This window comes from Alligator sinensis, unplaced genomic scaffold (genome assembly GCF_000455745.1).
Source record: "Alligator sinensis unplaced genomic scaffold, ASM45574v1 scaffold708_1, whole genome shotgun sequence".
Lineage (NCBI taxonomy): Eukaryota > Metazoa > Chordata > Crocodylia > Alligatoridae > Alligator > Alligator sinensis.
The window spans coordinates 1,503,204-1,524,280 of NW_005842183.1; the positions used below are offsets into that span (position 1 = coordinate 1,503,204).

General features: G+C 41.1%; 1 protein-coding gene across 1 annotated transcript in view; it reads right to left on the reverse strand.

Moving 5' to 3' along the window:
- Positions 1-21,077, reverse strand: part of ARID4A (AT-rich interaction domain 4A) — a 63,553-nt gene that overhangs the window by 6,542 nt on the left and 35,934 nt on the right. Inside the window, exons 11-20 of the mRNA XM_025207135.1 lie at positions 16,348-16,420; positions 13,667-13,761; positions 13,448-13,545; positions 12,325-12,550; positions 7,609-7,856; positions 5,153-5,350; positions 3,252-3,336; positions 2,869-3,070; positions 274-1,392; positions 1-97 (exon numbers count right to left, since the gene is read on the reverse strand). Of these exons, the coding sequence (XP_025062920.1) occupies positions 1-97; positions 274-1,392; positions 2,869-3,070; positions 3,252-3,336; positions 5,153-5,350; positions 7,609-7,856; positions 12,325-12,550; positions 13,448-13,545; positions 13,667-13,761; positions 16,348-16,420 (2,441 nt within the window). The remainder of the gene's footprint in view (positions 98-273; positions 1,393-2,868; positions 3,071-3,251; positions 3,337-5,152; positions 5,351-7,608; positions 7,857-12,324; positions 12,551-13,447; positions 13,546-13,666; positions 13,762-16,347; positions 16,421-21,077) is intronic.

Sequence of the window (21,077 nt, forward strand, 5' to 3'; positions counted from 1 at the left end):
TTCTTTTCATTTTTGGCTACAGCACTTGTTCGCTTTGGAGTACGCTTTTGTTTCTTTGCCAGTGTCCCACTATTGCCATCACTTGGCCTTTTTTGACCTGCAAAACAGAAGAACACACCCTAATATATGCAAGGTCTAACATATAGGTTTGAATCAAAATGATCTTTAAAGACAGCTAACTGCTAATGTAATAGCCTTTTGATTGTACACCAACCACCCTAAGGAAAAACAGACAGTGGTGGTTTCAGGATCTGTCAAAAAAGGGAGACTTACCCTTCTCTCCAGTGTCCCTTTCTTGTACTGCTAGACTACAAATGCTTGAAGTCGTACTGGCTTCAAATCCATTAGCAGACTCACTTTCACAGAGACCTTCTTGAGATTCTTCTGCCACGCTGTCCACTTCAATAGTTATATCACTTTCACTCTTTATACTGCGTGATTCATCCTGACTAAGGGCAAGGGGTGAGGCCACTGAGAAGTTTGGCTGGACTGCAGAGGGTAAGGCAGATGGGTTTGAATGTGGAGTGTTGGAGCCTGGCTTTTCCAACACTGGATCCTCAGTGACGCTCTTTTCCTTCTCGTCAAAGTCATCCAAGTCCACTTCATGGCACAGGAGAGTTTCTGGTCCAATTTGAGGCATGGTGTCATCCTCATCCTTTGATGGAACATTCCCACTTTCCTCAGATGGACATTCAAAGTTTTCATTCATTAGCTGTTGAACCCGTTGGTCCGATTCTGCCACTAACGATGGCATTTCCTCATTTTCAGTTCTGAGTGATTCTTCAGCATTTAAATCTTTACATTCTGCTGTCCCGAGACATTCGTTGGTCTTCTCAGTCACAATGTTTGACACTTCCATCTCACTCTCCAGTCGTACTCTTTTATCAGGGGATGACTGTTCTGTTTTCCTTTTCAAAAATTTCTTATCTTTTACGCAAGGTTCCATTTCATTTTCAGTAGTGGTGGAAAACTCTTTAGTATCCAATGAAGAAACATCTAATCTTTCAGTTTCTAAGAGAGATTCATTTGTTGCTTCTTCCTGGCTTCCTGGAATCTTTACATTCTCTAAAGAAGGGTCCTTTGTCTTGCTCCTTCTCCCCTTCCCTTTAGGTGATTTTTCAGTCTCTTTTTTAATGTCTTCCACTTGTTCAGTTTTATTTCCAAAAATCTGAACAATTTGTTCACTTTCTTCAACTTCCAGTTTCAAAGTTTCTAATGGTTGCACTTGAGTCCTGTCATTTTCTTTCAATGCATGTGAAATCTTTGGGTTTTCTTCATCAGGTTTCTCATCAATTAGTTTTTCGTTTTTTTCTGGTTCTGAAACTTCTGGAGAAAATTCATTCAAAGTCTTTTCCGAACTCTCATCTCCCTCACTGTCAGATGAGTCAGAGTCTGCCAAACACAAAAAGATAAAAATGCCAAAAAAGATCATCAGTTAAAACACAACTTCTGATTTCAGCCAAACAAATACTCAACAGTTCCGGTTTTGCATCAACTTCAACTATAAAAAAGTTGCTATAATATTTTTATTAGTGCTATTTTAGATCGCTATGGATACATGGTATCAGCCATTCCATAGAAAGCAAGTTCTTTTTTATTTTGTTAACATTACTCTGCTATTTCTATATCCCCAAAAAGCAACACATTTCAGGAGGATAAGATGCTTTTACAGGTTCTCTATCTAAAGATTTCAGTTGTAAGAGATCTCCTTCCCTTTGAGTTGACCTCAAAAAAGAATGGATGGCTCAGAAAACAAGTAACAGGATACAGACATTTCATTGTTAAACCACTAGTATGAATAAGACGCTTTATATACAACAAGCACTATTATGCTGCCTGATTATTATGTTGCTGGAAACTGTATGAAAGGAGTTGACTGTTTCACTACAATTTCTTCTGGACCTGGGTTCACACCATCAAAAAAATGTTGCAACCACTTGTACTTAATTACCTTGCTAGAGGCATCAGCAGTAAGGTTGAAGACTGAATGACCATAGCACTAGTTCACTTTCTATCTCTGGAATGTATCTACTTAAAATCAGGATTGAGGGACAGCGATTAGGGAACACAAGGTGCATCAGGGTTGTCTAACTGGTGGCCCATGAGGGATTAAGTTGCAGCCCCTGGGCTCCTACCTAGCTGCCACTCCCCCCATCACTGAAGCTGCAACAACAGCTGATGTCCCTGGACTCCCCCTTCCTCCTCTAGTTTTTGCTGCCTGCCTCTGCCCATCATAGAGCAGGATGAGGGGGCAGAGGTCACGCACAGGGTACACAGCAGGGGGGTACAGGAGGAGAGTCCAGACATGGTGCAGCAGGAGGGCATCCAAATGGTGTGCAGCCTGGGGAGTCTGTGCCATGCTCTCAGAGTGGTCTCCAGCCACTGAACAGTTGGACACCCCTTGGGAAGATCAAATACCAATTGCCCATTACATTTTGCTTTTTGTGGTAAACAGATGACTTTGCTTTCCAACGATGTCACTTTAGCTCTATCAGCAGCATTAAAATTCACCAGGAAAAAAAAATTAAACCTCATTTCCAAAAGGTTCTAAAAGCACACACAGGACAGAGATCACTCACCGTTTGATCCTCTATCAGAATCAAACATTCCTAAGCTACGTCTCGTTTGCCTGCGAGGTGTTGCTAAAATCAAAATTAATTAATTTATATAGAATAAATATTGCACCAAAAATCGTGAAGTGGTATATTTTGCTAGTAAGCTGGCTGACTGCATGGGACTAAAACTGCTGCTTTACAGCACAGCAAAATGTTTAAGTTTTCAAACTGACACACATTTACCTTGCTAGTGCTTACACAAACATCCATATATGGTCAATTAAACAATCGTGAAAGTTCCCAGCAGATATACCTTCTGTTCCATTTGGTAATGGTGAACAATCTGACAAATTACTTCTTGCACTTCTGGCTCCTGCTTTACCTTCACTATTAGGTGTTTTGGATAAGTTGCAAGACATATTTGATAGAAGTGTAGATTTCAGAGGGGGACGTCCACGTTTTGATTTCTGCTTCTCTTCATCCTTCTTTTCATCTTTTTCACTGTCGTCTTTATTCTGAAAACAAAAATAGGGCATTTTATGAACATACATCAGTGCTCAGAGTCAGAATTACCTCTCTTGTGCTACATATTAAAAATAACTGATTAGGGAGCGAGCAGCTAAATAAAATTGTTATGAAGAGTACGCATGGTCAGAAGGCATTATTACACGTAGTTTACTAATCAATAAATCTTACTTTTGCTTTTTTCTTTTGTTTTCTCTTTGGTCCTCCTTTGTCCAAAGGCCAGATAATCCGATCAGCTTTCACCCATTCATCATATCTAAAGGCAAACACACAGCATACTGTTACTATTGCAGTTAAAAACTGTTTTACTATAATATGATACAAAAATCAGGAGTTTATTTTTGTTATTGTTAGTAAAAATAACAGCAACAGCAATCTTTAAAACTTCTGGCAAAAGGCAATTACAAATATTGACAGAGATTTTTGAAAGGTACAGATGGCACATTTGTACCTATTAAATTTTCCTGCATTGCTAACCTATAAAGAAGTGATGTGAAAAGATATTTGTTGGGGGGAGGTGATGGAAGTCTACTTAGATTCCTCAGGAACTTAAGGAGATGGCAGTTTCAAATTGTAAGCACAAAGAAATTAGATTTTTTTTAAAGTTATATGGCATTGATTGTACATGCAGTTACATTTGTAACAAGGTCCATTAATACAACTTCTATTTAATATAAAGAATTTCTTCTGGAACCTAGCAGGATCATTTGGGGGACCTTTCCCCACCTCAGTAGCTATTTACAAAGTTCAGCTTTTTCCCCCATTCATAAATTTCTTTACCAAATATTATTTTTAATTATAGCCGATATTCAAGTGTCAGCACAATTTTGCTCATTTAAACATCCAAGTTTAATACATAAACAGTTGTTTATGCTTTAAAATAGTATAATCTATCCTGATAAGCAGGGATCCAGGCTTTCCATTTCCTGTGGAAAAAGGCAGATTTTCCCCTTTAAAGGAAAAAACCCGGGAAACTGCAGGGTTTCTCTTGCAGGCTGGCAGAGACCCAGCCTGCAAAGGCCTGCTTGAACCTGGTGGAGAGCAATCGGAGGCAGGGGGCCATGTGCGGATGTGCACACACACATGCATATGGCCAGCAATGCAGCCAGGTAGTGTAGTGGACAGCAGCTCCCTGCAGGTAAGTCTATGGGGGGAAGAGGCACAGGTCAAGTGTAGGGTAGGGTAGGGTAGGGTAGGGTAGGGTAGGGTAGGGGGGCACATGCCTTCTCAGATTTCTGTGCCCACAGTGGGGCATGGGACAGGGCTGCAGCCTGGCCAGACCGGCACTGAGCAGGAGCTGCCTCTGTGGCCCAGCAGGCAGAACTTAGTGTAGGAGGGCAGAGTGGGGAGGCTCGGTGCTGCCACCACCGCTGCAGGGAGCGCTGCACCACCATGGCCGCCAAGGTGAAGTGTCTCCTGCCCACCTGGCATCAGCAGGGGGGCGCAACTCTGCACTGCTACCGCCAGGGCGCCTCACCTTGGCAGCTATGGTGGCATGGCTGGCACAGGGCTTCCAGCTACAGAGGTGTGGAGTTTCACCCCCCCCACCCCGTGCTGCCAAGTGGGCAGGGGGTGCCTCACTTTGGTGGCCATCGCAGCACAGCGCTCCCTCCTGTTCTGGATCCCGCCCACTGGGCCAGAGGTGGCTCCTGCCTGTAGTCTGCCTGGTCCCAATCCAGGCAGACTATAGCCCTATGCCCCACTGTGGGTGCAGAAATCTCAAGGGGGGGCGGGAAAAGGGAAGGAGCACGTGACACCACATACCCTGCTGATGCATTGCCTATGGCATACTACAATTTACTGATATAAGTACTCCATCTGAAGCTAACAAAACTACATAGTTTTAAGAAGAGATTGGCTAAAAACCTGCACAGAGGCATGTGAGGAATTCCAGTAGCTTAAACAGGACTATTCGTATGTGAGAAAAGTTACACACATGAAAAAGCATTAGCATGATCTGACTTTTCCATGTTACTATGGTGCCCAGTGATTTGTTACCCTTTATCTTCCACTAAGATAATCCAAAGAATTTTCTTTAAAAATAGTACCTAGATATAATTTCCCATTCTTACCTTACATTCCAACCATAGTAGTGTACTAAATATAAAATTTCTCCATCATCAACTTCGGTGCTTTTAATACTGGCTTCATAAATTTTCTGAGTTTTTCCCCGTCCATATTTCACTTTCACTTTGGTTCCAGTTAGACAGGGCTCTGTGTCCTCCTCATCATCTTCCCCTTCTGATTCTCCTTTGTTTTCAATTTCCTCTCTGTAACAAGGTATATTTAAAATACCCATGGATTAGGGACAAAGACTGATGATTTCAAAAGCACAGATAGACAGTCCCTTTCTAAATGAGGAGGAAGGAGTAGGGATATCCTTGGTTCATAAGTGCAGTACATAAAAAGCAACTTGAACATACAGAGTTTCTTCAAATCAGAAAACAGGATTTATGCAAAGAGAAAGGAAATAAGTGCTAAAACGATGCATAGGATTTATTCATAAACCATTTTTAATATGAACCATAATATGCATAAATATCTGAATGTTTGAAAAGTCACCCTTTGGAAATGGACATGCTGATGAAAGAGAGGCAGTTGGAATATATTACCTCATACTTCTGAGGCCTAACAAAAACAGGAAAAGATGACGAGGAGATTGTAAGTTTAAGTGCTAATATAGTTGCTTGGACATGCTATTTTAAATATTGCATCCTCTCTGGTTTACTTTATAGAACCCATCTCACTGATGGTGAGCTAAGTTTGCATTGTCACTGAAGATTATAACAAATGCCTTTTAACGAGAAATAAAAAACTCTGAAGCTTTTAATAATTTTATCTACTGTTTAAAATAAGGGGCAGGTGTACCCAAATTGTCTTTTTAATAACCATCATCTCATCTGATCTACTTACCTGCATAGTTTCCCACCTTTTTCTTTTTTAAAAAGAAAACAAAAATTAGATTTTGAGTGAAGCAAAACTTTAAACTAATAACAAGAGATAAAGAGATACTAAGCGACAGAGATAACAAGAGAAAGAGATAAAACAGCCAAAAAGCATAATTCACTTTTAAACAGAAAATAAATTCTAAGGCATAGTCAAGAAAGAAAGATCTTGCTGAGGGAACAGATTAAACAAAAAGGGAAGATGACCGACAAGGCACTTACCTACCATTAAAAAAAAAGAAAAAAAAAGACTTAAGACACCATAGATATTTAACATACCTATGCAGCCTGCTGTACACCCACACTGTATCTATGTTTGAATGGAATTTTTGCTTTCTGTGTTATTCTGCAAGGTCTTTCTTTTAACTGCATGGCACAGCCTTCCTTGAAGTCACTGTTTTTTGCCACAAGTGCATCAAAATGAGATGGTGCAACCAGCACGTTCTCCAGTTGCTTCAAACAACACACATCAGGCTTGATTCAGTCTCAACTTGTGCCCCAAGTAGGCCCTGCTCCCCCAGCCACAAGGACTAGAAGAGAAGAACAACAACATCCCAAGTGGCAAAGCCAGCTTAAACAATTAAGACACAGTCAGAGGGCAGCCAGGCTTAGTGTGGTGGGAAGTAAAAGGCCTGTTCCACTTTCCTAACTTTTTGGAGACTAGTGATTGAATACATTTCTGCCTGTCAGTTTAGGTTAAGGATAATATTTTTCTACCCACTGACTGGCTCTTTGCTCCACCATCCCCTTATCCTTTCTTGTGGTCAGTCTCCCTCCTTGTGCCTTCCATATTCTTTCTCTTGTCCTCTTCATTCAATCCTTCTCTCTTTCATTCATCACAATCTCTTTCCCCATGTTCTTAATTCATCTTTCCCACCTCCCCGCTGTCCTTCATAATACATTTAAATATTAATACAAATAATAGTGTATATTTGCCAGTCGTTACTGGCTATTCTGTATATAGCATTTCCTTCTAAATATCTATATTTGGGCAGAAACCATCACTTGCTATGGTTATACAATGTTTAGCACAGTGAGATCCCTATCTTAGCTGGCACATGTGCACATTACTATAATAAAATGCCAGTATGCAGTGAGCCCACAGTGGCTAAAGTCCGTCCACAGGTATGGTGCAACAGTGCATAGTGCCTACTACTTACAGCTGGTGCACTGTTAAGCTTACAGCAGTCCCAGAAGTGAGGCTAAGCTGACAGCAGAACTTGAGCATCCTGGGACATACTGATTAAGCATACTAATTAAGCATATCGACTGGGCAATCGTCACAAAAACTCCTGGACAGCCCCCACAATAAGAAAGCTGCCTGCCCTAGAAGAGCTCTATGAGTAACACTGCCTGCCATTTCTCAAGGATGACCTCCTTTATCAGTACAGCAGCCCTTGCTGGCTCAGGGAGATGCTGTTACACAGGAAGGGACAAATTGTGAGTGAATCAAAGCCCACATTTTTCACATTTCTGGAGTTCAGATATCAGACCAGTCCCAAACCTTCCTTGTGCTCAGATGTACAGTGTTGCTGCAGCACTGCACAGACAGTCTCAACAGTAGGTATAAGTTAACAATGTACCTTTCTCTCCTGCTCTCCTCCTCTTCATCAGATTCTTTATCAGATTCCTCTTTTTTCATTTTCTTTTCTTTTTGCTTTGGCGTATTCTTTTTCCCTAGTGGAGTCTCATTTTCCTTCTTGTCTGCATTCTCAGGTGTTTCATCTACCTCTTTATTTTCTTTGTTACTGTCTTTTAACTTGTCCTGTGTTTTATCCTCTTCCGTTTCTTTTTTAGCAGGTGTTGCATCACGAACAAGTCTCCTCCGCCCCTATGACAGAAATGGAATCTACTTAATTTTCTATTTCATGACAGAGAACATTATGCAGCATATATTGTGGACTAAAGTATATCTCCGTTTCTGAGAGTTATCACACGCTATTGATAACTTAAAAACATTTTTTGTTATCAAGACATCTTTTTATTTACAATAGTGGAGTTGTAACTTCCTATTATTATCCATGAGGCACCCTCAAGTCTGACAGTTCTCCCTTTTGGTTGATAGAATTTAGATTTATTAACCTTTATGCCTTCTAGAAAGACTGGATTTTCCAAAGGGAGAAGAGAAGCTACTTGGCGTAGCTGGTGAATTGGTGGTTATTATTATGGGTGGATCTTACTAAGGACTTACTGTTTTACTAGCAAATAGGATAATGCTATGAAATGGTCTTTTTGGAAATGTCACACTTTTATATTCAGAATATGTATAACTTCATTGTATTTATAATATAAACACATATTTATTACACAGCTTTAACAATTCAGGGCACCTATACATGTGCTCCAGGACTGCAGGGAGGGGGAAGGCTTGTTAATTAGAGTGGCTCTCAGGAGCCACTCTAATTAAAACACCTGCAGTGTCTCATGTGTTCAGTGTCCTGCATTTCAAAAAGGTGGTAGGGGCATGTAGCAGGGCACTAAGGTGCCTGCTACTGGTAGAGCCAGGGTAACTACGCAGGTGCTGGTTGTTAGGGTAACCGGAGGGAGCTAGTGACTCACACCTGCTTGGTCAGCTGACAGGAAGGGCAGGGCCTGGCTCCTATATAAACCACAGGCTGGAGGCCAGAAGGAGTTCCCTACTGGCAGCTAAGGGAGAAGGAGCTCTGCTGGAGAGAGTAAAGGGAAGAGGTCAGAATACACGAACGGCTGGAAACTGGTGAGAGATGGGGCACCCCTGGTGTGGTGGGAAGAATGTTGGAGCCAGAGGGCTGAGATTTATGTTATAGCCTAGGGGCTTATGCTTTGTTTGCTGTTTGTAACTGGTGGTTTGGGTGAGGCTATTAGGGGATGGAGGAAGCCTCATACGGGAACCCCAGCACCAGCAAGGGTGCAGCATTCAGGGTGCACCGACCCCAGCCCCAGAGAAAGGGGCCGTGTTGAGAAGCCCCAGGGAGGGCACAGTGCCAGACAGGGCTGCGGAAAGCCCAAGTGCCAGGGAAGGCGCAGAGTGAGATAGGGCCTTGGAGGGCCCAGCGAGGACGCGGGGGCCAAATTACAACAAGGCCCGGACAAACAACGTTGGTACCATCAGCGAGACGTGGGTTGCGGTGTAGGGGAGGAAACGGAGCCGCAGATAGCGCCCTCTGGCATCGGGGCAGTAAGGGGCAGCCTCCTGCTAACTAACATCAATTAACAACAAGGCATGGCAGGCGAGAAGGTGGGTGGTTGGCCCAGGAACAGGTGTGTAGGCCACATTTAGATCTGCCCAGAGCAGGCACCTGTTACAGGGCACTTTAACTAAAGCTCATTCAACGCGTAAAAAGTGCCCTCGCAGACCTGTAGATACCCTATTAAGTAAGCATACAACAATAAATTATGGTTACTTGGAATTAGTACATTTTTATATATAGTCAAGGTTACCTATAAATATCATCAGCTATACTCCTGAAGCTGAGTTAATAGTTTGAGTAATTCTGTTATCCAACAGTCCAAAGCAATAATAAGAAAAAAAACCTTCCAACTCTGTCCCTCCTATACTTGCAAACTTTTGTAAAAATTATCATAAAAATTACTTTTGCAGCATTTCTGGAAGGTTACCAAGTTTGAAATCTCTCCAAGAAGGCACCTCTGATTCAGATAGACACTTATATGTAAAAGCTAACTTCTTACATTTATACTATATTTATTTGGGCAGGCATTTAGCAAGCAAGGTTCAGTTGGGCTACTGCTTGCATCTTATTTATTTAATATTTTATCTGCCTTTATACTTTATTTGATCTACTGTAAGTCACCCTGAGTCCTTTCTTGGGAAGGACAGCGTATATATTTAATAAAGAAATAATTACTGTGTAAAGCACATGTTTTAAGCTGCTGGTTAGGCAACATTTTTAATAAGTTTATACTCAGTTTTTTTAACTTAATATGGCCATATTTTTCTAATAAAACTTGGTCACAAAAGCCTTCATCAAGGAAACCAATGTTTGCTTTTATTTGGAAGCTAGCTTACTTGACAAAAGAGACTGCCTGTGCAGTATAAATAACCTGTACAACTAATACTGCTTATCTATTTCATACTAAGCAATTACAAATTTTTAGTTTGTATAGATTCTTTATGCTTTGGTCATTTTCTTAAATGCTTATGTGTATTCTCTTTTTGGTTGAATAAACAGCAACTATATGGGTGTCTGATTTTATTTATGTAGCTACTAATATGGCCCTCCTCCCTGCAACATGCAAATAAAAAAAGGACATCAACCAAGTGCTCCCTCCTTTCATAGAATCATAGAAATTAAGGGCTGGAAGGGACCTTGATAGATCCAGTCCAACCCCCCTGGCTCTGGGCAGGAATACTGCTGAAATCAAATGATCCCAGCAAAGGGTCTCTCCAGTCTCCTCTTGAAGACTTCCAAGGTTGGGGACTGCACCACTGCCTTGGGAAGTCTGTTCCAGCTTCTGGTCACCCTTACCATACAACCTGAAACCATCCTCTAACAGTTTATGGCCATTGCTCCTTGTCCTCCCCTGGGGCGCCCTAGTGAACAGTTTTTCTCCCAGCTCCCGATATTCACCCAGTACATACTTATCAATGGCCACCAAGTCCCCCCTCAGCCTTCTCTTCCCCAGGCTGAACAGTCCCAGATCCCTTAGCCCTTGCTCATAAAGTTTGTCCTCCAGGCCCTTAATCATTCTTGTGGCCCTTCTCTGGACCCATTCAAGATTCTCCACGTCTTTTTTGAAGTGCGGCGCCCAGAACTGGACACTACTCCAGCTGGGATCTCATCAGCACCAAGTAGAGAAGAAATATAACTTCCGCTCTATCTGAGTAGAGATGATGAGATCCCAGCTGGAGTATTGTGTCCATCCAGTATGGTAACTCATATACTGAACATGGGCTTCTGTGAACACAACCAAGTCACTGTACCACTGTATCCTTCCTTTTCTGTACACAATAATGGCTTAGTTTGCAGATATATTTGAGAGCTGTCCTCAGAATGTTACATCCAAAAATGGATTTGCATGAAGTACTTAAAGCTGCAAAGCCCATAATGGTATTCATGTCTTGCAGGAGGGAGTTCTATATTCCAAATCAGAAGAATGTAAGAACTGCCATACTGGGTCAAACCAATGGTCCATCTAGCCCACTATCCTATTTGATAGTGGCAAAAGTGGAAGCTATGCAGGGACAGCATCAGGCCAGGTATCTCTAGTCTCTAGAGAGTGATCTATTCCCTATTCAATACACTCCCTGGCATCTACCATTTATTAGAGTCTAGCATTTGTGAAAATTCTCATTCACAATCAAAGGTCTTCCTCTGTTGCTAACAGTTTTTCATTTCTGGTAGAACATAACTAGAGATCTCCTGAATTCACAGCAGAAGTGGACAGCGCAGCAGCAACTTTAATTTTTCAGGTTCCACCACATGCCTCAGCTGATTGGCTGATGGGCCCTGATGGTCCTGCTGTTTGTTGCTGACTGGTTGGGAGGCAAAAATGGTGCCATATTTAAAACTGCAGTTAGTCTCCCTGCTGATCAGGACCAAGTGGCAGGACCTTTCCACCAACTGGTGGGGGGGGGGGTGGTATGAGGGGGAACTTTCAAGATTCAAGGAGCTGCTGCGCAGCCCACTTCTGCAGTGAATTAGGTAGGTCCCTAAACATAACTGTAGATGGAAGTCGTAACTGAGCAGGGAAAGGTGACCATTAGGAAGTCTTGACCCATGGATGGTTTTGGACATCAAGAAAATGAATCTGAACTGGATCCTAGTTGACTTGTTGGATCCTAGTTGATCCTAGTGACTTGGCTGTGTTCACAGAAGCCTATGTTCAATATATGAGCTACTGTACTTTGTACTTGTAGGGCATTTCTCAAGCACCATCAATCATCTTTGTTAACAGGTTAAGTGACATTAGGTTAAGTGGACCCAGTTCCATTTAGCACAGTGGTGCTCAGTATTCTGGTCCCACAACCCAAATGAGTGGCATACGGCTGTTCTGTGGGTGAGATCTGGCCGTGTGCCACCACAGCCCCAGATGCAGCTGGAGAGCAACCCTGTGCACCAGCCTAATTTAGCATGTAGGGCCACATCATCTGAAAATTTGACAGCAGGCAATTTAAAGCTGCCTCCATTCCCCCACTGCCAAATTTCCAGACCCAAAGGATCAGACGATAGGGCTCTGAGGGTTGTATGTGGCATGAGGGCTGAAGGTTGACCACTGCTGATTTACCACATATATGTATATAAATAAATTAACCCCCCCCACACACACACACACACAACCCCTCAGGACAGATTACTTACTCTTGGGGATCTTAGTTCTATTTCCTCCTTTTCACTTTCACTGCTGGAATCGTTTTCCTCAACTTCTTTTTTTATTTCTATTGGGGGCATCTCTTGTTCCTCTTTTACACTTTCCTCCATTGGTTCCTCTTGTTTCGGTAAGTCTACCACTTTTGGTTCATTGTGATGGATAGTCCTAAACTGAATGTTTGCAGAGCGGCAGTACTCTTCAAAACCATAAAGATACCTAGATATACACAAACAGTTTCTTCACTTTTTCAGCATTATTTATTTAATTTTCTTTCATTTAGCTGCAAAAACCTTCATTGTTTTCATGCATGCAAAATACAAGGAAAGAGTACTAACTCCAGGAAAACGTACAAAAAAAAAAAACAAAAAACTGTTAAAGAAATTTTAAACAATTAAATACTGACAGAGGCAAAATTAGCACTTTGCAGGTGTGTACATGTGCAAGCAGGTATGCACATGCACGCATGTGTGCGTGTACACACTTAATTTTTTTTTCCTATTTATTAGTATGACACCATAAAGCTATCAACTACAGATTTATACGGATTTAATAGATATTTTTGGACTTGATGTCTGAAATGTACCTATGGGTTCCAGCACTAGACAGAAAGTTAACAAATCTGAAATAAATACAGGCAAAGTTCTGTCCACATCACAACTATTGTAGACATCAATGAGAGGTGATTGGGCATCCAACTGAGGTCAAACACAGGTTGTGTAAATAAGCATATGTTGCAAACTGACTGCACGCTAACCTTCATTTTCAATTTAATTGTCATATCCCAAATGACTATATCAGATGCCAACGATACTCATTTCCTGCTATAAAATGAGTATAGTTCTAACATACTGCAACTGCAAGATCCTACACTGAGAGCACTCTTTGACTCCTGTTGTAGATAATGGAAGTGGAGAATGCTCAGCTCCACTTTCTAAACTACAGAATTCAAGCCTTAATCTATAACAATGGTTGCAATGAGGCAAAAATTAATAAGGCACTTTAACAAAGGTATGTAGACAACTTAGTTCTCTATTACTATTTACTCTTCCACTGAATTAACAAAAATGGTTTGAAGGTTTGTAAGATTTTTCAATCACACAAGGGAGAACTTACTTTCTATAAGCAGTTTTTACATTGTAGGAAGCAGCTGAGTTCAAAATGGGAATGCCAAGGTCCATATAAATTTGCTTCCATACAGCACCACTGTCAATCTAGAAAAGTAAATGTTCTTTGTTAACTAAAATAATTAAGAAATAAATGTACTGAGACTGTAACAACAATTGTCAAGAATCTTAATGTATGTTTAGCTTAAACAAAAAAGGTGGCACTTACATTGTCACACCCACCCTGCTGAAACACCAGCCTAAAAAGTTTGAAGAGGTTAAGATCTTTGTAGCCTAGAACAGGTGGTTTGTTGATAGGAGTACCTAATTAACATAAAAATAAATAAATAGTTATCATGCAAATGAGCAAACTTATCTTCCACCCCACAACAATTACTTGTTGGCACATGTTTACAGTGTAAGGTCTGTAATGATATGTCTATCTATCATGTGTCCGAAGTCAGAAATTCCCAACCAGCAAACCTGCCTTGTTTTGTATCAATGTATGGTTCTAAGTGGACCACTAATGTGTTTGCTACCATTGGCCTCCTAACTCCTGACTCTCCTGTAGGTGTGGGAGAAATCCCTATCTGGTTGGCTGCCCTTTCCCAAGAGGCCGTGTGGGGGGAAGGGAGAAAAGGGAAGCCAATCAGAGATCATACAGGTATTAAGGGAATACCTAGTAAATGGCAGAGAGTAGTAGCAGGTACAAAGAATGCTTTGGGGTGGGAACCAGCAAACAGTGGGTTAGAAAATGAAGTGGGGACCAAGGGCCAGAATGTGAAATGGTAGCAAAAGGTGGAGGTAAAGGAAAATAAGGGTGGAGGGGGTCTGTGGAGGAAGGAGGAGTACAAAGACAGAGTAGGAAAAGGGAAAGGAGCACAAATTAGCTGTGAAGGGGGAGCCCACAGTCATGGCAGAAAAGGAGCTTCCCTTCCCCTACTTTTGCCCTCCCTCCATGCAATCTGATATGAATCATGCAAGTTAGAAGGTATTGGGTTTTGCTTTGGGAATACTGGCAGGCATGCCCTGTTCAAAACCTCCTCCTTGAGGGAAGACCATGTGGAGCAATCAGGTGGGAAGGGCACTGCTGCAACGGAGAAAAAGAAAAACAAAAGGAAATAAAAGACCCAGCCTTGAAAGTAACTGGCTATGTTTAATCAAAATTTTTTTTTTTTACGGAATAGCAGTTTGCCTCTGGACTGGGTCTTCACTTTCACTGTGCTATAAACTCTTTTTTTTTTTCTCCCCAGTCCCCATAGCCACTTGCATGGCTTCTCCCTACTTCCTGGACTAAAAGTCACTCAAGCAGGGAGTGAGGGAAGAAGGAAAGAAGGGAAGTAACAGGAGAGAAAAAACAACTGCAATAAAACTAGGATTGCTCAAAAAAGATACAGTTCCTTTCCTTGGCTTGTCCCCTTGTTCCATTCATGTCTTCCCCAACATATGCATTTTACAGGAATGCTTTACAAGGTATGGTCTTTAAAGTGATACTAGATGAGCTCCACTGTAAGTTTACTATAAAAAAAAGTACATAACCCATTGATATACTTGTGACTGGCAAATGGCAAGACCGAACAAGTTGGGTACTATTTATTCTACAAATCGGAATATGCCTAGTTAAAGGGAAGCCTAGTTTAGTTTAAAAGGTGAACTGCTATTTTAGTCTAGTTTCTTATTGTTCTTTTCTTCCTTCTCTCCTTAAGGAGGTTGTGCACTAAATACCTTATTATCAAAGGCAAAAGAAATTAGTCAGCACTAAATTGACTCTGCTCCTCCCAAATCAAGTCCCTTTAATTCTGGCTATCTCCATGCTTACTCTGCTACACCATGCTGTAATATAATAGTTGCTATGGCATCATTCGCAGCCAGGTACGTAATTTGAGTGGGAAGTCTAGAAAGCAACATTTTAAATGCATGCAACCTAGTTAATATATCTAAAATACTCAGAGTAATTTTTGACCGAAAAAAAACCTAAAAAGAATCCACCACGCCTGTGATATTTTTCCGTCTTGCAAACACAGGAGTGAAACTTTCTATATTCAAAGCTAAGATATAGCCATAAGACAATAACATGGGACTGACACACAATATTCACTGAAAAATTAATTTGTTTTCTTGTTTAAGGCTACTTAACAAAACCCACAAGGTGTTGAGAAAAAAACCCCTCTGCCTTCACACTCTGGAGCGCTCATGCTGCATATGCCACTGAAATTTGAAGTAAGGAGAGTGAAATTGGAAGGAAGGCAAAATATCGTATTCTGCTAACAGCAATTATCTGCAGCATAAACACTTCCAATATTTTTTCAGCATAGTACCTAGGCATCATGATCAAAATAGCCTGATCTAATTCAGTCCAGAAAAAGCTTTAAAAAAAATTGTTCTTTCCATTCCAACTCTTGGGCCAACCAGGATCATGCAAGTTGTCCTCCAGAGGAATGCTACTATTGCCCTATTATTGGAGGAGAGTCTGTCAGAGAAGAGGATAGTCTTGCACAGACACTTAAAAAAAAAATTAAAAAAAAAAAATGGCTCATCTCCTGACTTCTGGTGCCTGCAAGTTCTACAACCTACTAAATGTTTCCAATGTTCATCCCAAGGATCGGCAGCTGCAGTTACCAACACTAGTTGCCACAGGAAAACACCAACTGATGCTAGGAGACAGTTTAAGTCCAGCCCATTAAAGGCTAAAAAAAAACTATTTCCTTAGACTGGATTTCTGTTAACTACACATGCACATAAATGTATCTGAAGCAGATGTTGCAGTTAAAATTCAGTAGAAGATTTTCATCTGCACCCTATTTGTTATTATTATGCATTTATTTTAGTGACACAAGGATGCTGCATTTAGAAGCAATTTTTAAATAGTCTCAGTAGGCAAGAGGCAGTAAATTTTAAGCAATGTGTTACCTCTGTCTTCCATAAACTTGTAAAGCTGTTGGAGGAAGTTGTCCCTCTCTTCAGGATCAAGCTCTTCCTCAGGCTGTCAAAACAAAGGGAAGGGAGCATTCTGAATATTAAACATGCACGAAAAGTTTTATTTGCAAACTCAGATCTCAAACTATTAATTTGAACAAAAGAGCCAGAAAACACCTGGAAGAAAAAGTGAAGCCACATAATTTGGCAAATATAAATAAGACAGGAGGGCAGCTAAGTCCTAAGCACTACAGCCCCACACACTGGGCCTAGAGACAGAAATTACACATGAAGTAGTATAATCAGTATGATCAGAAACCAGTTCAAATCTGTAACACAACAGAAGTTCAGTGCACATAAACTGCTTTCAAAATGGCTGAAAACCAGTTTAAGATAAACCTGGATGGATGTAGTATCAGACTTAACTGATTTAGGTTCAATCCATTTATTGAATTTCTGTCCCAGAACCCCTCCAGATTCAAGTCAACTCATAGCCCCCCAGCATCCCAGGATGCTTTGAACCTCCCCTTGCACGGTGAGTGGGCTAGCCATGGCCCAAGCTGCCTGCTTCAGCTGAGCAGGGAGGTGGGATCTAGCGCCCCTGCAGCTTCCGGCCTGGGCCACTGCAGGCATGTGGCTGCAGTTCCAGAATCAAAAGTGAATGTCTGTTTGCTGCTTATTGGTTCAATCTATACAGTTTAGACTAATGTGCTAAGATTGAATCAATTCAGCCTTGGGCCTTTTAGACTGTACTTAGCCTGGGAGATTCAACAGGGGAAACAAAAGTACAGAGCACTGAGATCCTCAATTTGTGAAGGAAGGAGACTGAAGAAGAAACAGGACACAACCTGTACCAATATATTGCATATGCTGACACAATATCACACAATAAAATCTTGCTGAAAATGTGACTCTTTACAAGACAGTAGTAGCTCACCTGAATTACAGCCTTCCTTGCTAGCAAGAACCACAGATAAGGCTCCAAAATGATTTTTAATATAACAGCCCCTTTTTTCAGATGCCCATTAATTCCTAGAGGGGAAAAATCCCTCGGGGATTAAACTTTTTATGCTGGGTCTCAGCTCAAAGCATTCACGTTTGAAAACATTGGAAGAGTCCCTTGCAGAGTTCAAAATCACTGAATGCTTATTTTTTACCATATTTAGTTTTGCTACAGCCATTACTCTTACACCACCACCAGCACCACCACAGATAAACAGGTACACGTTAGTCTACAACATGGGGCTTTTCGCTATAGAGGGAAACGACATAAATAAGGTTGAGTCCTCACTTCTAAGAATATTCAGGGGAATTATGAGATTTTAGCAGAGCTCAATGAAGACTTGCCCTTGCAACACTGTATGTGCCCCATTTTCCCTGCTGGCTTGGAAAGGACAGCAATTGCTGATGAAGCGATTTGTACAAGCAAGACTGCAGGTCTCTTGGAGAAAAGCTTCTAGGAAAAATTAAAAGATAAAGCCTCATCATTATACTAGGAACACTAAACAAAAATTATTTCAGTTTAGAAAGGAAGGAGACACAGAAAGAGAGAGCGTGAGAGACAGAAAGCGCACACGAGCGCGTATCCAGAGATCTCAGTTCCAGTTTGGTCTGCATTCTGCAAATTCTAAGCTTTCATTTTAAGAAAATTACATTCCTAATCTTTTTCTGTTGTGAAGGTAGACCCAGTGAAATGTAACCTGATGCACTGCTGCCTTGGTAAGAGAAAAGTAGTCTTCTGCCAAGCATCAGTAGCAATTCACCCATTTCCTACCATACTTGTCTCAATGGAGTTGTAAGCTTCAAAACCCAATAAGGGCGATTTAAATACTAACATTATTAGGCAGAGGCAATTTGTTTCTTCTACTTCAATTTTTCTTTGAAAAGAAACAAGGAAATCCAGTTCAAAAGCACAACCTAGTACAACGTACAGGATGAGGGAAATGGCCACCTTACCAGTCTGCAGTATATTTAACAGAAATAGAGAAAACTACAACATTAAAAAAGAAGAAACTATAATGCTGCATACTTATTGTTGCTATAGGAACCTTAGCTGTGCTATTGCTTCTTCTTTAAAAATGTCCAACTGTGTGGCTTTAATTCTGCAATTAAAAGATTTCTAGCATTTGCTATAAAATATCTTGAATAAAAATCATAGAATCATAGACAAGTCAGGCTGGAAGGAACCTCCAGAGGTCACATCTAGTCCAACCCCCTGCCTGAGGCAGGATCATCCCCAGCCAAACCATCCTAGACAACCCATAAGCTAAACTCTACATAGGACTACCATTATCCCTGACACAACACAGACCTAACACCCTAAGCTGTCACAAGTAAAGCAGGTCCTGCTTCTATGAAACGTCAATCTATGCTCACGAGATCCTAGGTAGAGGGCCGTGCCTCTGCTACAGAGGAAGATAAAAACCCCATCATCCATACCAATCTGACCATGCTACATACTGCTAGCTATTCTATCAACATATCACTTTTGAATTCAGAAATGCTTCCACATTTCAGTTTGAACCATCTAATCTTGTGGACACACTGCCAATACTAAAACTAAATTATAAATCAGAAATAGCACTTCTGTAAACAGGTAACCCCGGGAATTATCCACATTACAATATTTTCAGTTGAAATAAAGGAAAAGGCAAAGGTAAAAGGCAAAGGTCTATTTACTTGGGGAAGAAGAGCAGAAAGACTGAAAGACTAACCCTGGGGAGCTTGAAGTAGTGAAGGAAAAGCGAGGATGATCAATGTACGCAATGGGGCAGAGATGACCTGAACCAGCCCATTCATATAACTGCAGACCAGGTGAAAAAAAAAGAGACGGATTCTTCCTGGAAAGTTTTCTGCCTCCAACCTGTGCATTTGCTACTGTTGCCTGCTGTGTATCTATGGTGCAAGGGGGTCCTAGTGGCCTGCCTGCTACTCTGATCCCCCACAGTGCTCCATTTCCATTACCACATGCACTTTAGGTTGCTTGGCTCAACATCCTCTAAGCAGAAGTCCTTGCATCTGAGTGACGAGGAGGGATGAGTGGTTATTTCTGTAATACTAGCATCTAAGTCTCAACCAAAATGGCAGCCTTACTATGTTAGACGTTACAGAGGGGTAGTACCTTTGTTCTGAAGAAGAAAATCTAACTGAACAAGACAGATCAAGCAAGTTTCATATGTTATTCCCATTTTACAGATGGGTAACAGACATAGGTAATGGGACCTATGGGTCACACAGGGAGGCTGCGGCAGAGCCAGTAACTGAACCCAGACCCCAAGTCTATTCCAGCACCTTAACTAGAAAGCTATGCTTCTTTTCTAGAATTAACTGCTATATACACCTCTTTTTTTCTGAATGATATGGAGAAGCACAGCAGGTCCCTTGCTCTCACACACCCACATCTATTTGCCTTGCTGCAGCTTCCAGGAGGAGGATAAAAAGAAATACAATGAGCCTAAATTTACCACTGTGTCATATTAAAAAGGCTGCCGCTGCCACCTCCCACCATTACAGAGAAGCAATTCTGTTAGTAGGCAGTCTGAACACTATACTTCCCAGCATGCCACCTCCTGTTAGTAGGCAGGAAGATCTCTGCAATTTCAAGCACCCGTCCGTCTTTTTCTCAGATCCAGGCATTTTCATTGGAGGGCTTCAGTTCCTTAAATAAAAACTGTGCAAATGAATTTATAGTACATCTCTCATATATATTCTGTACCCACAGAGATGCTTCAAAGGGTGAGCAAGGCCAAAGATTTAGCCCAAATGGGAAAACAGTTACATTTTTAAACAGCAAAACCACTCCTCATTCATACATATAATTAAATGTAACACCAGGAGCTTTTACAATAATTAATATTATAGGTGGAGAACAGCTTTAATTTACAGTATTAATATGCAGCTTTTCCTACTTGGTACTGATTATTCTCATCCACCTTGATAGTTAATACTGGAGATATTAAAAATACAATACTTATGTTATCTCAATATAAGTGACACACCCCTTCCCAAATAAAAATGTCTTACTCTGAGCACATAACATATTCCTTGTACTGCTGACTACTTCACAAGATTGCTGCATATGTGTTTTATTTTAAACAGCAGTGTAGAAACTTGCCAAACAAGTTATCTTTATGGGTTTGATCCACTGCAGTTAAGGTGTACTGGCTCAAGCTTCATATTCAGTCAGTGTTTGTCTGAGTCTTGAGCTTTACCAAGATTTCAAATAAGAAAAAGAAATACAGCTCTGTTATGTTTCCCATCACCTACTCTTTGGAAAGGAATTATAGCACCTGATGATCCTAATCTGTGCAACTGATGGACTGGAGGGTTGGAGGAGGAAAACTGCAGCAAGCCACAAACTCGAACACAAACCAAAAATCTTGGAGAAGTTGTATATGCTGCTGGTGGCTTTTAGTCACTTGGCAATACACGCATTTAGCACATTCACTTAAGTATACATATGAAGCTGCCACAAGATCCTTTTGGGGGGCCACTTAATATTAGTGCTATTAAATGTGAAAACACCTACACAATTCACAAGACAAACCCAGAGATTTCAAATAGCCATCCCTTCAGAAAAAATCTGTTGTGGTCTTTGGAACAGAAGAATTGCTTGTATTTTTCCATAGTCAAAAAATGAGTGAAAGCTAAGAGGGGCAATTTCCAAGGGGTGCCTTGAGTCTAACAAGGTTGCCAACCACTGACTTAAGTAAACTGATTCCTGC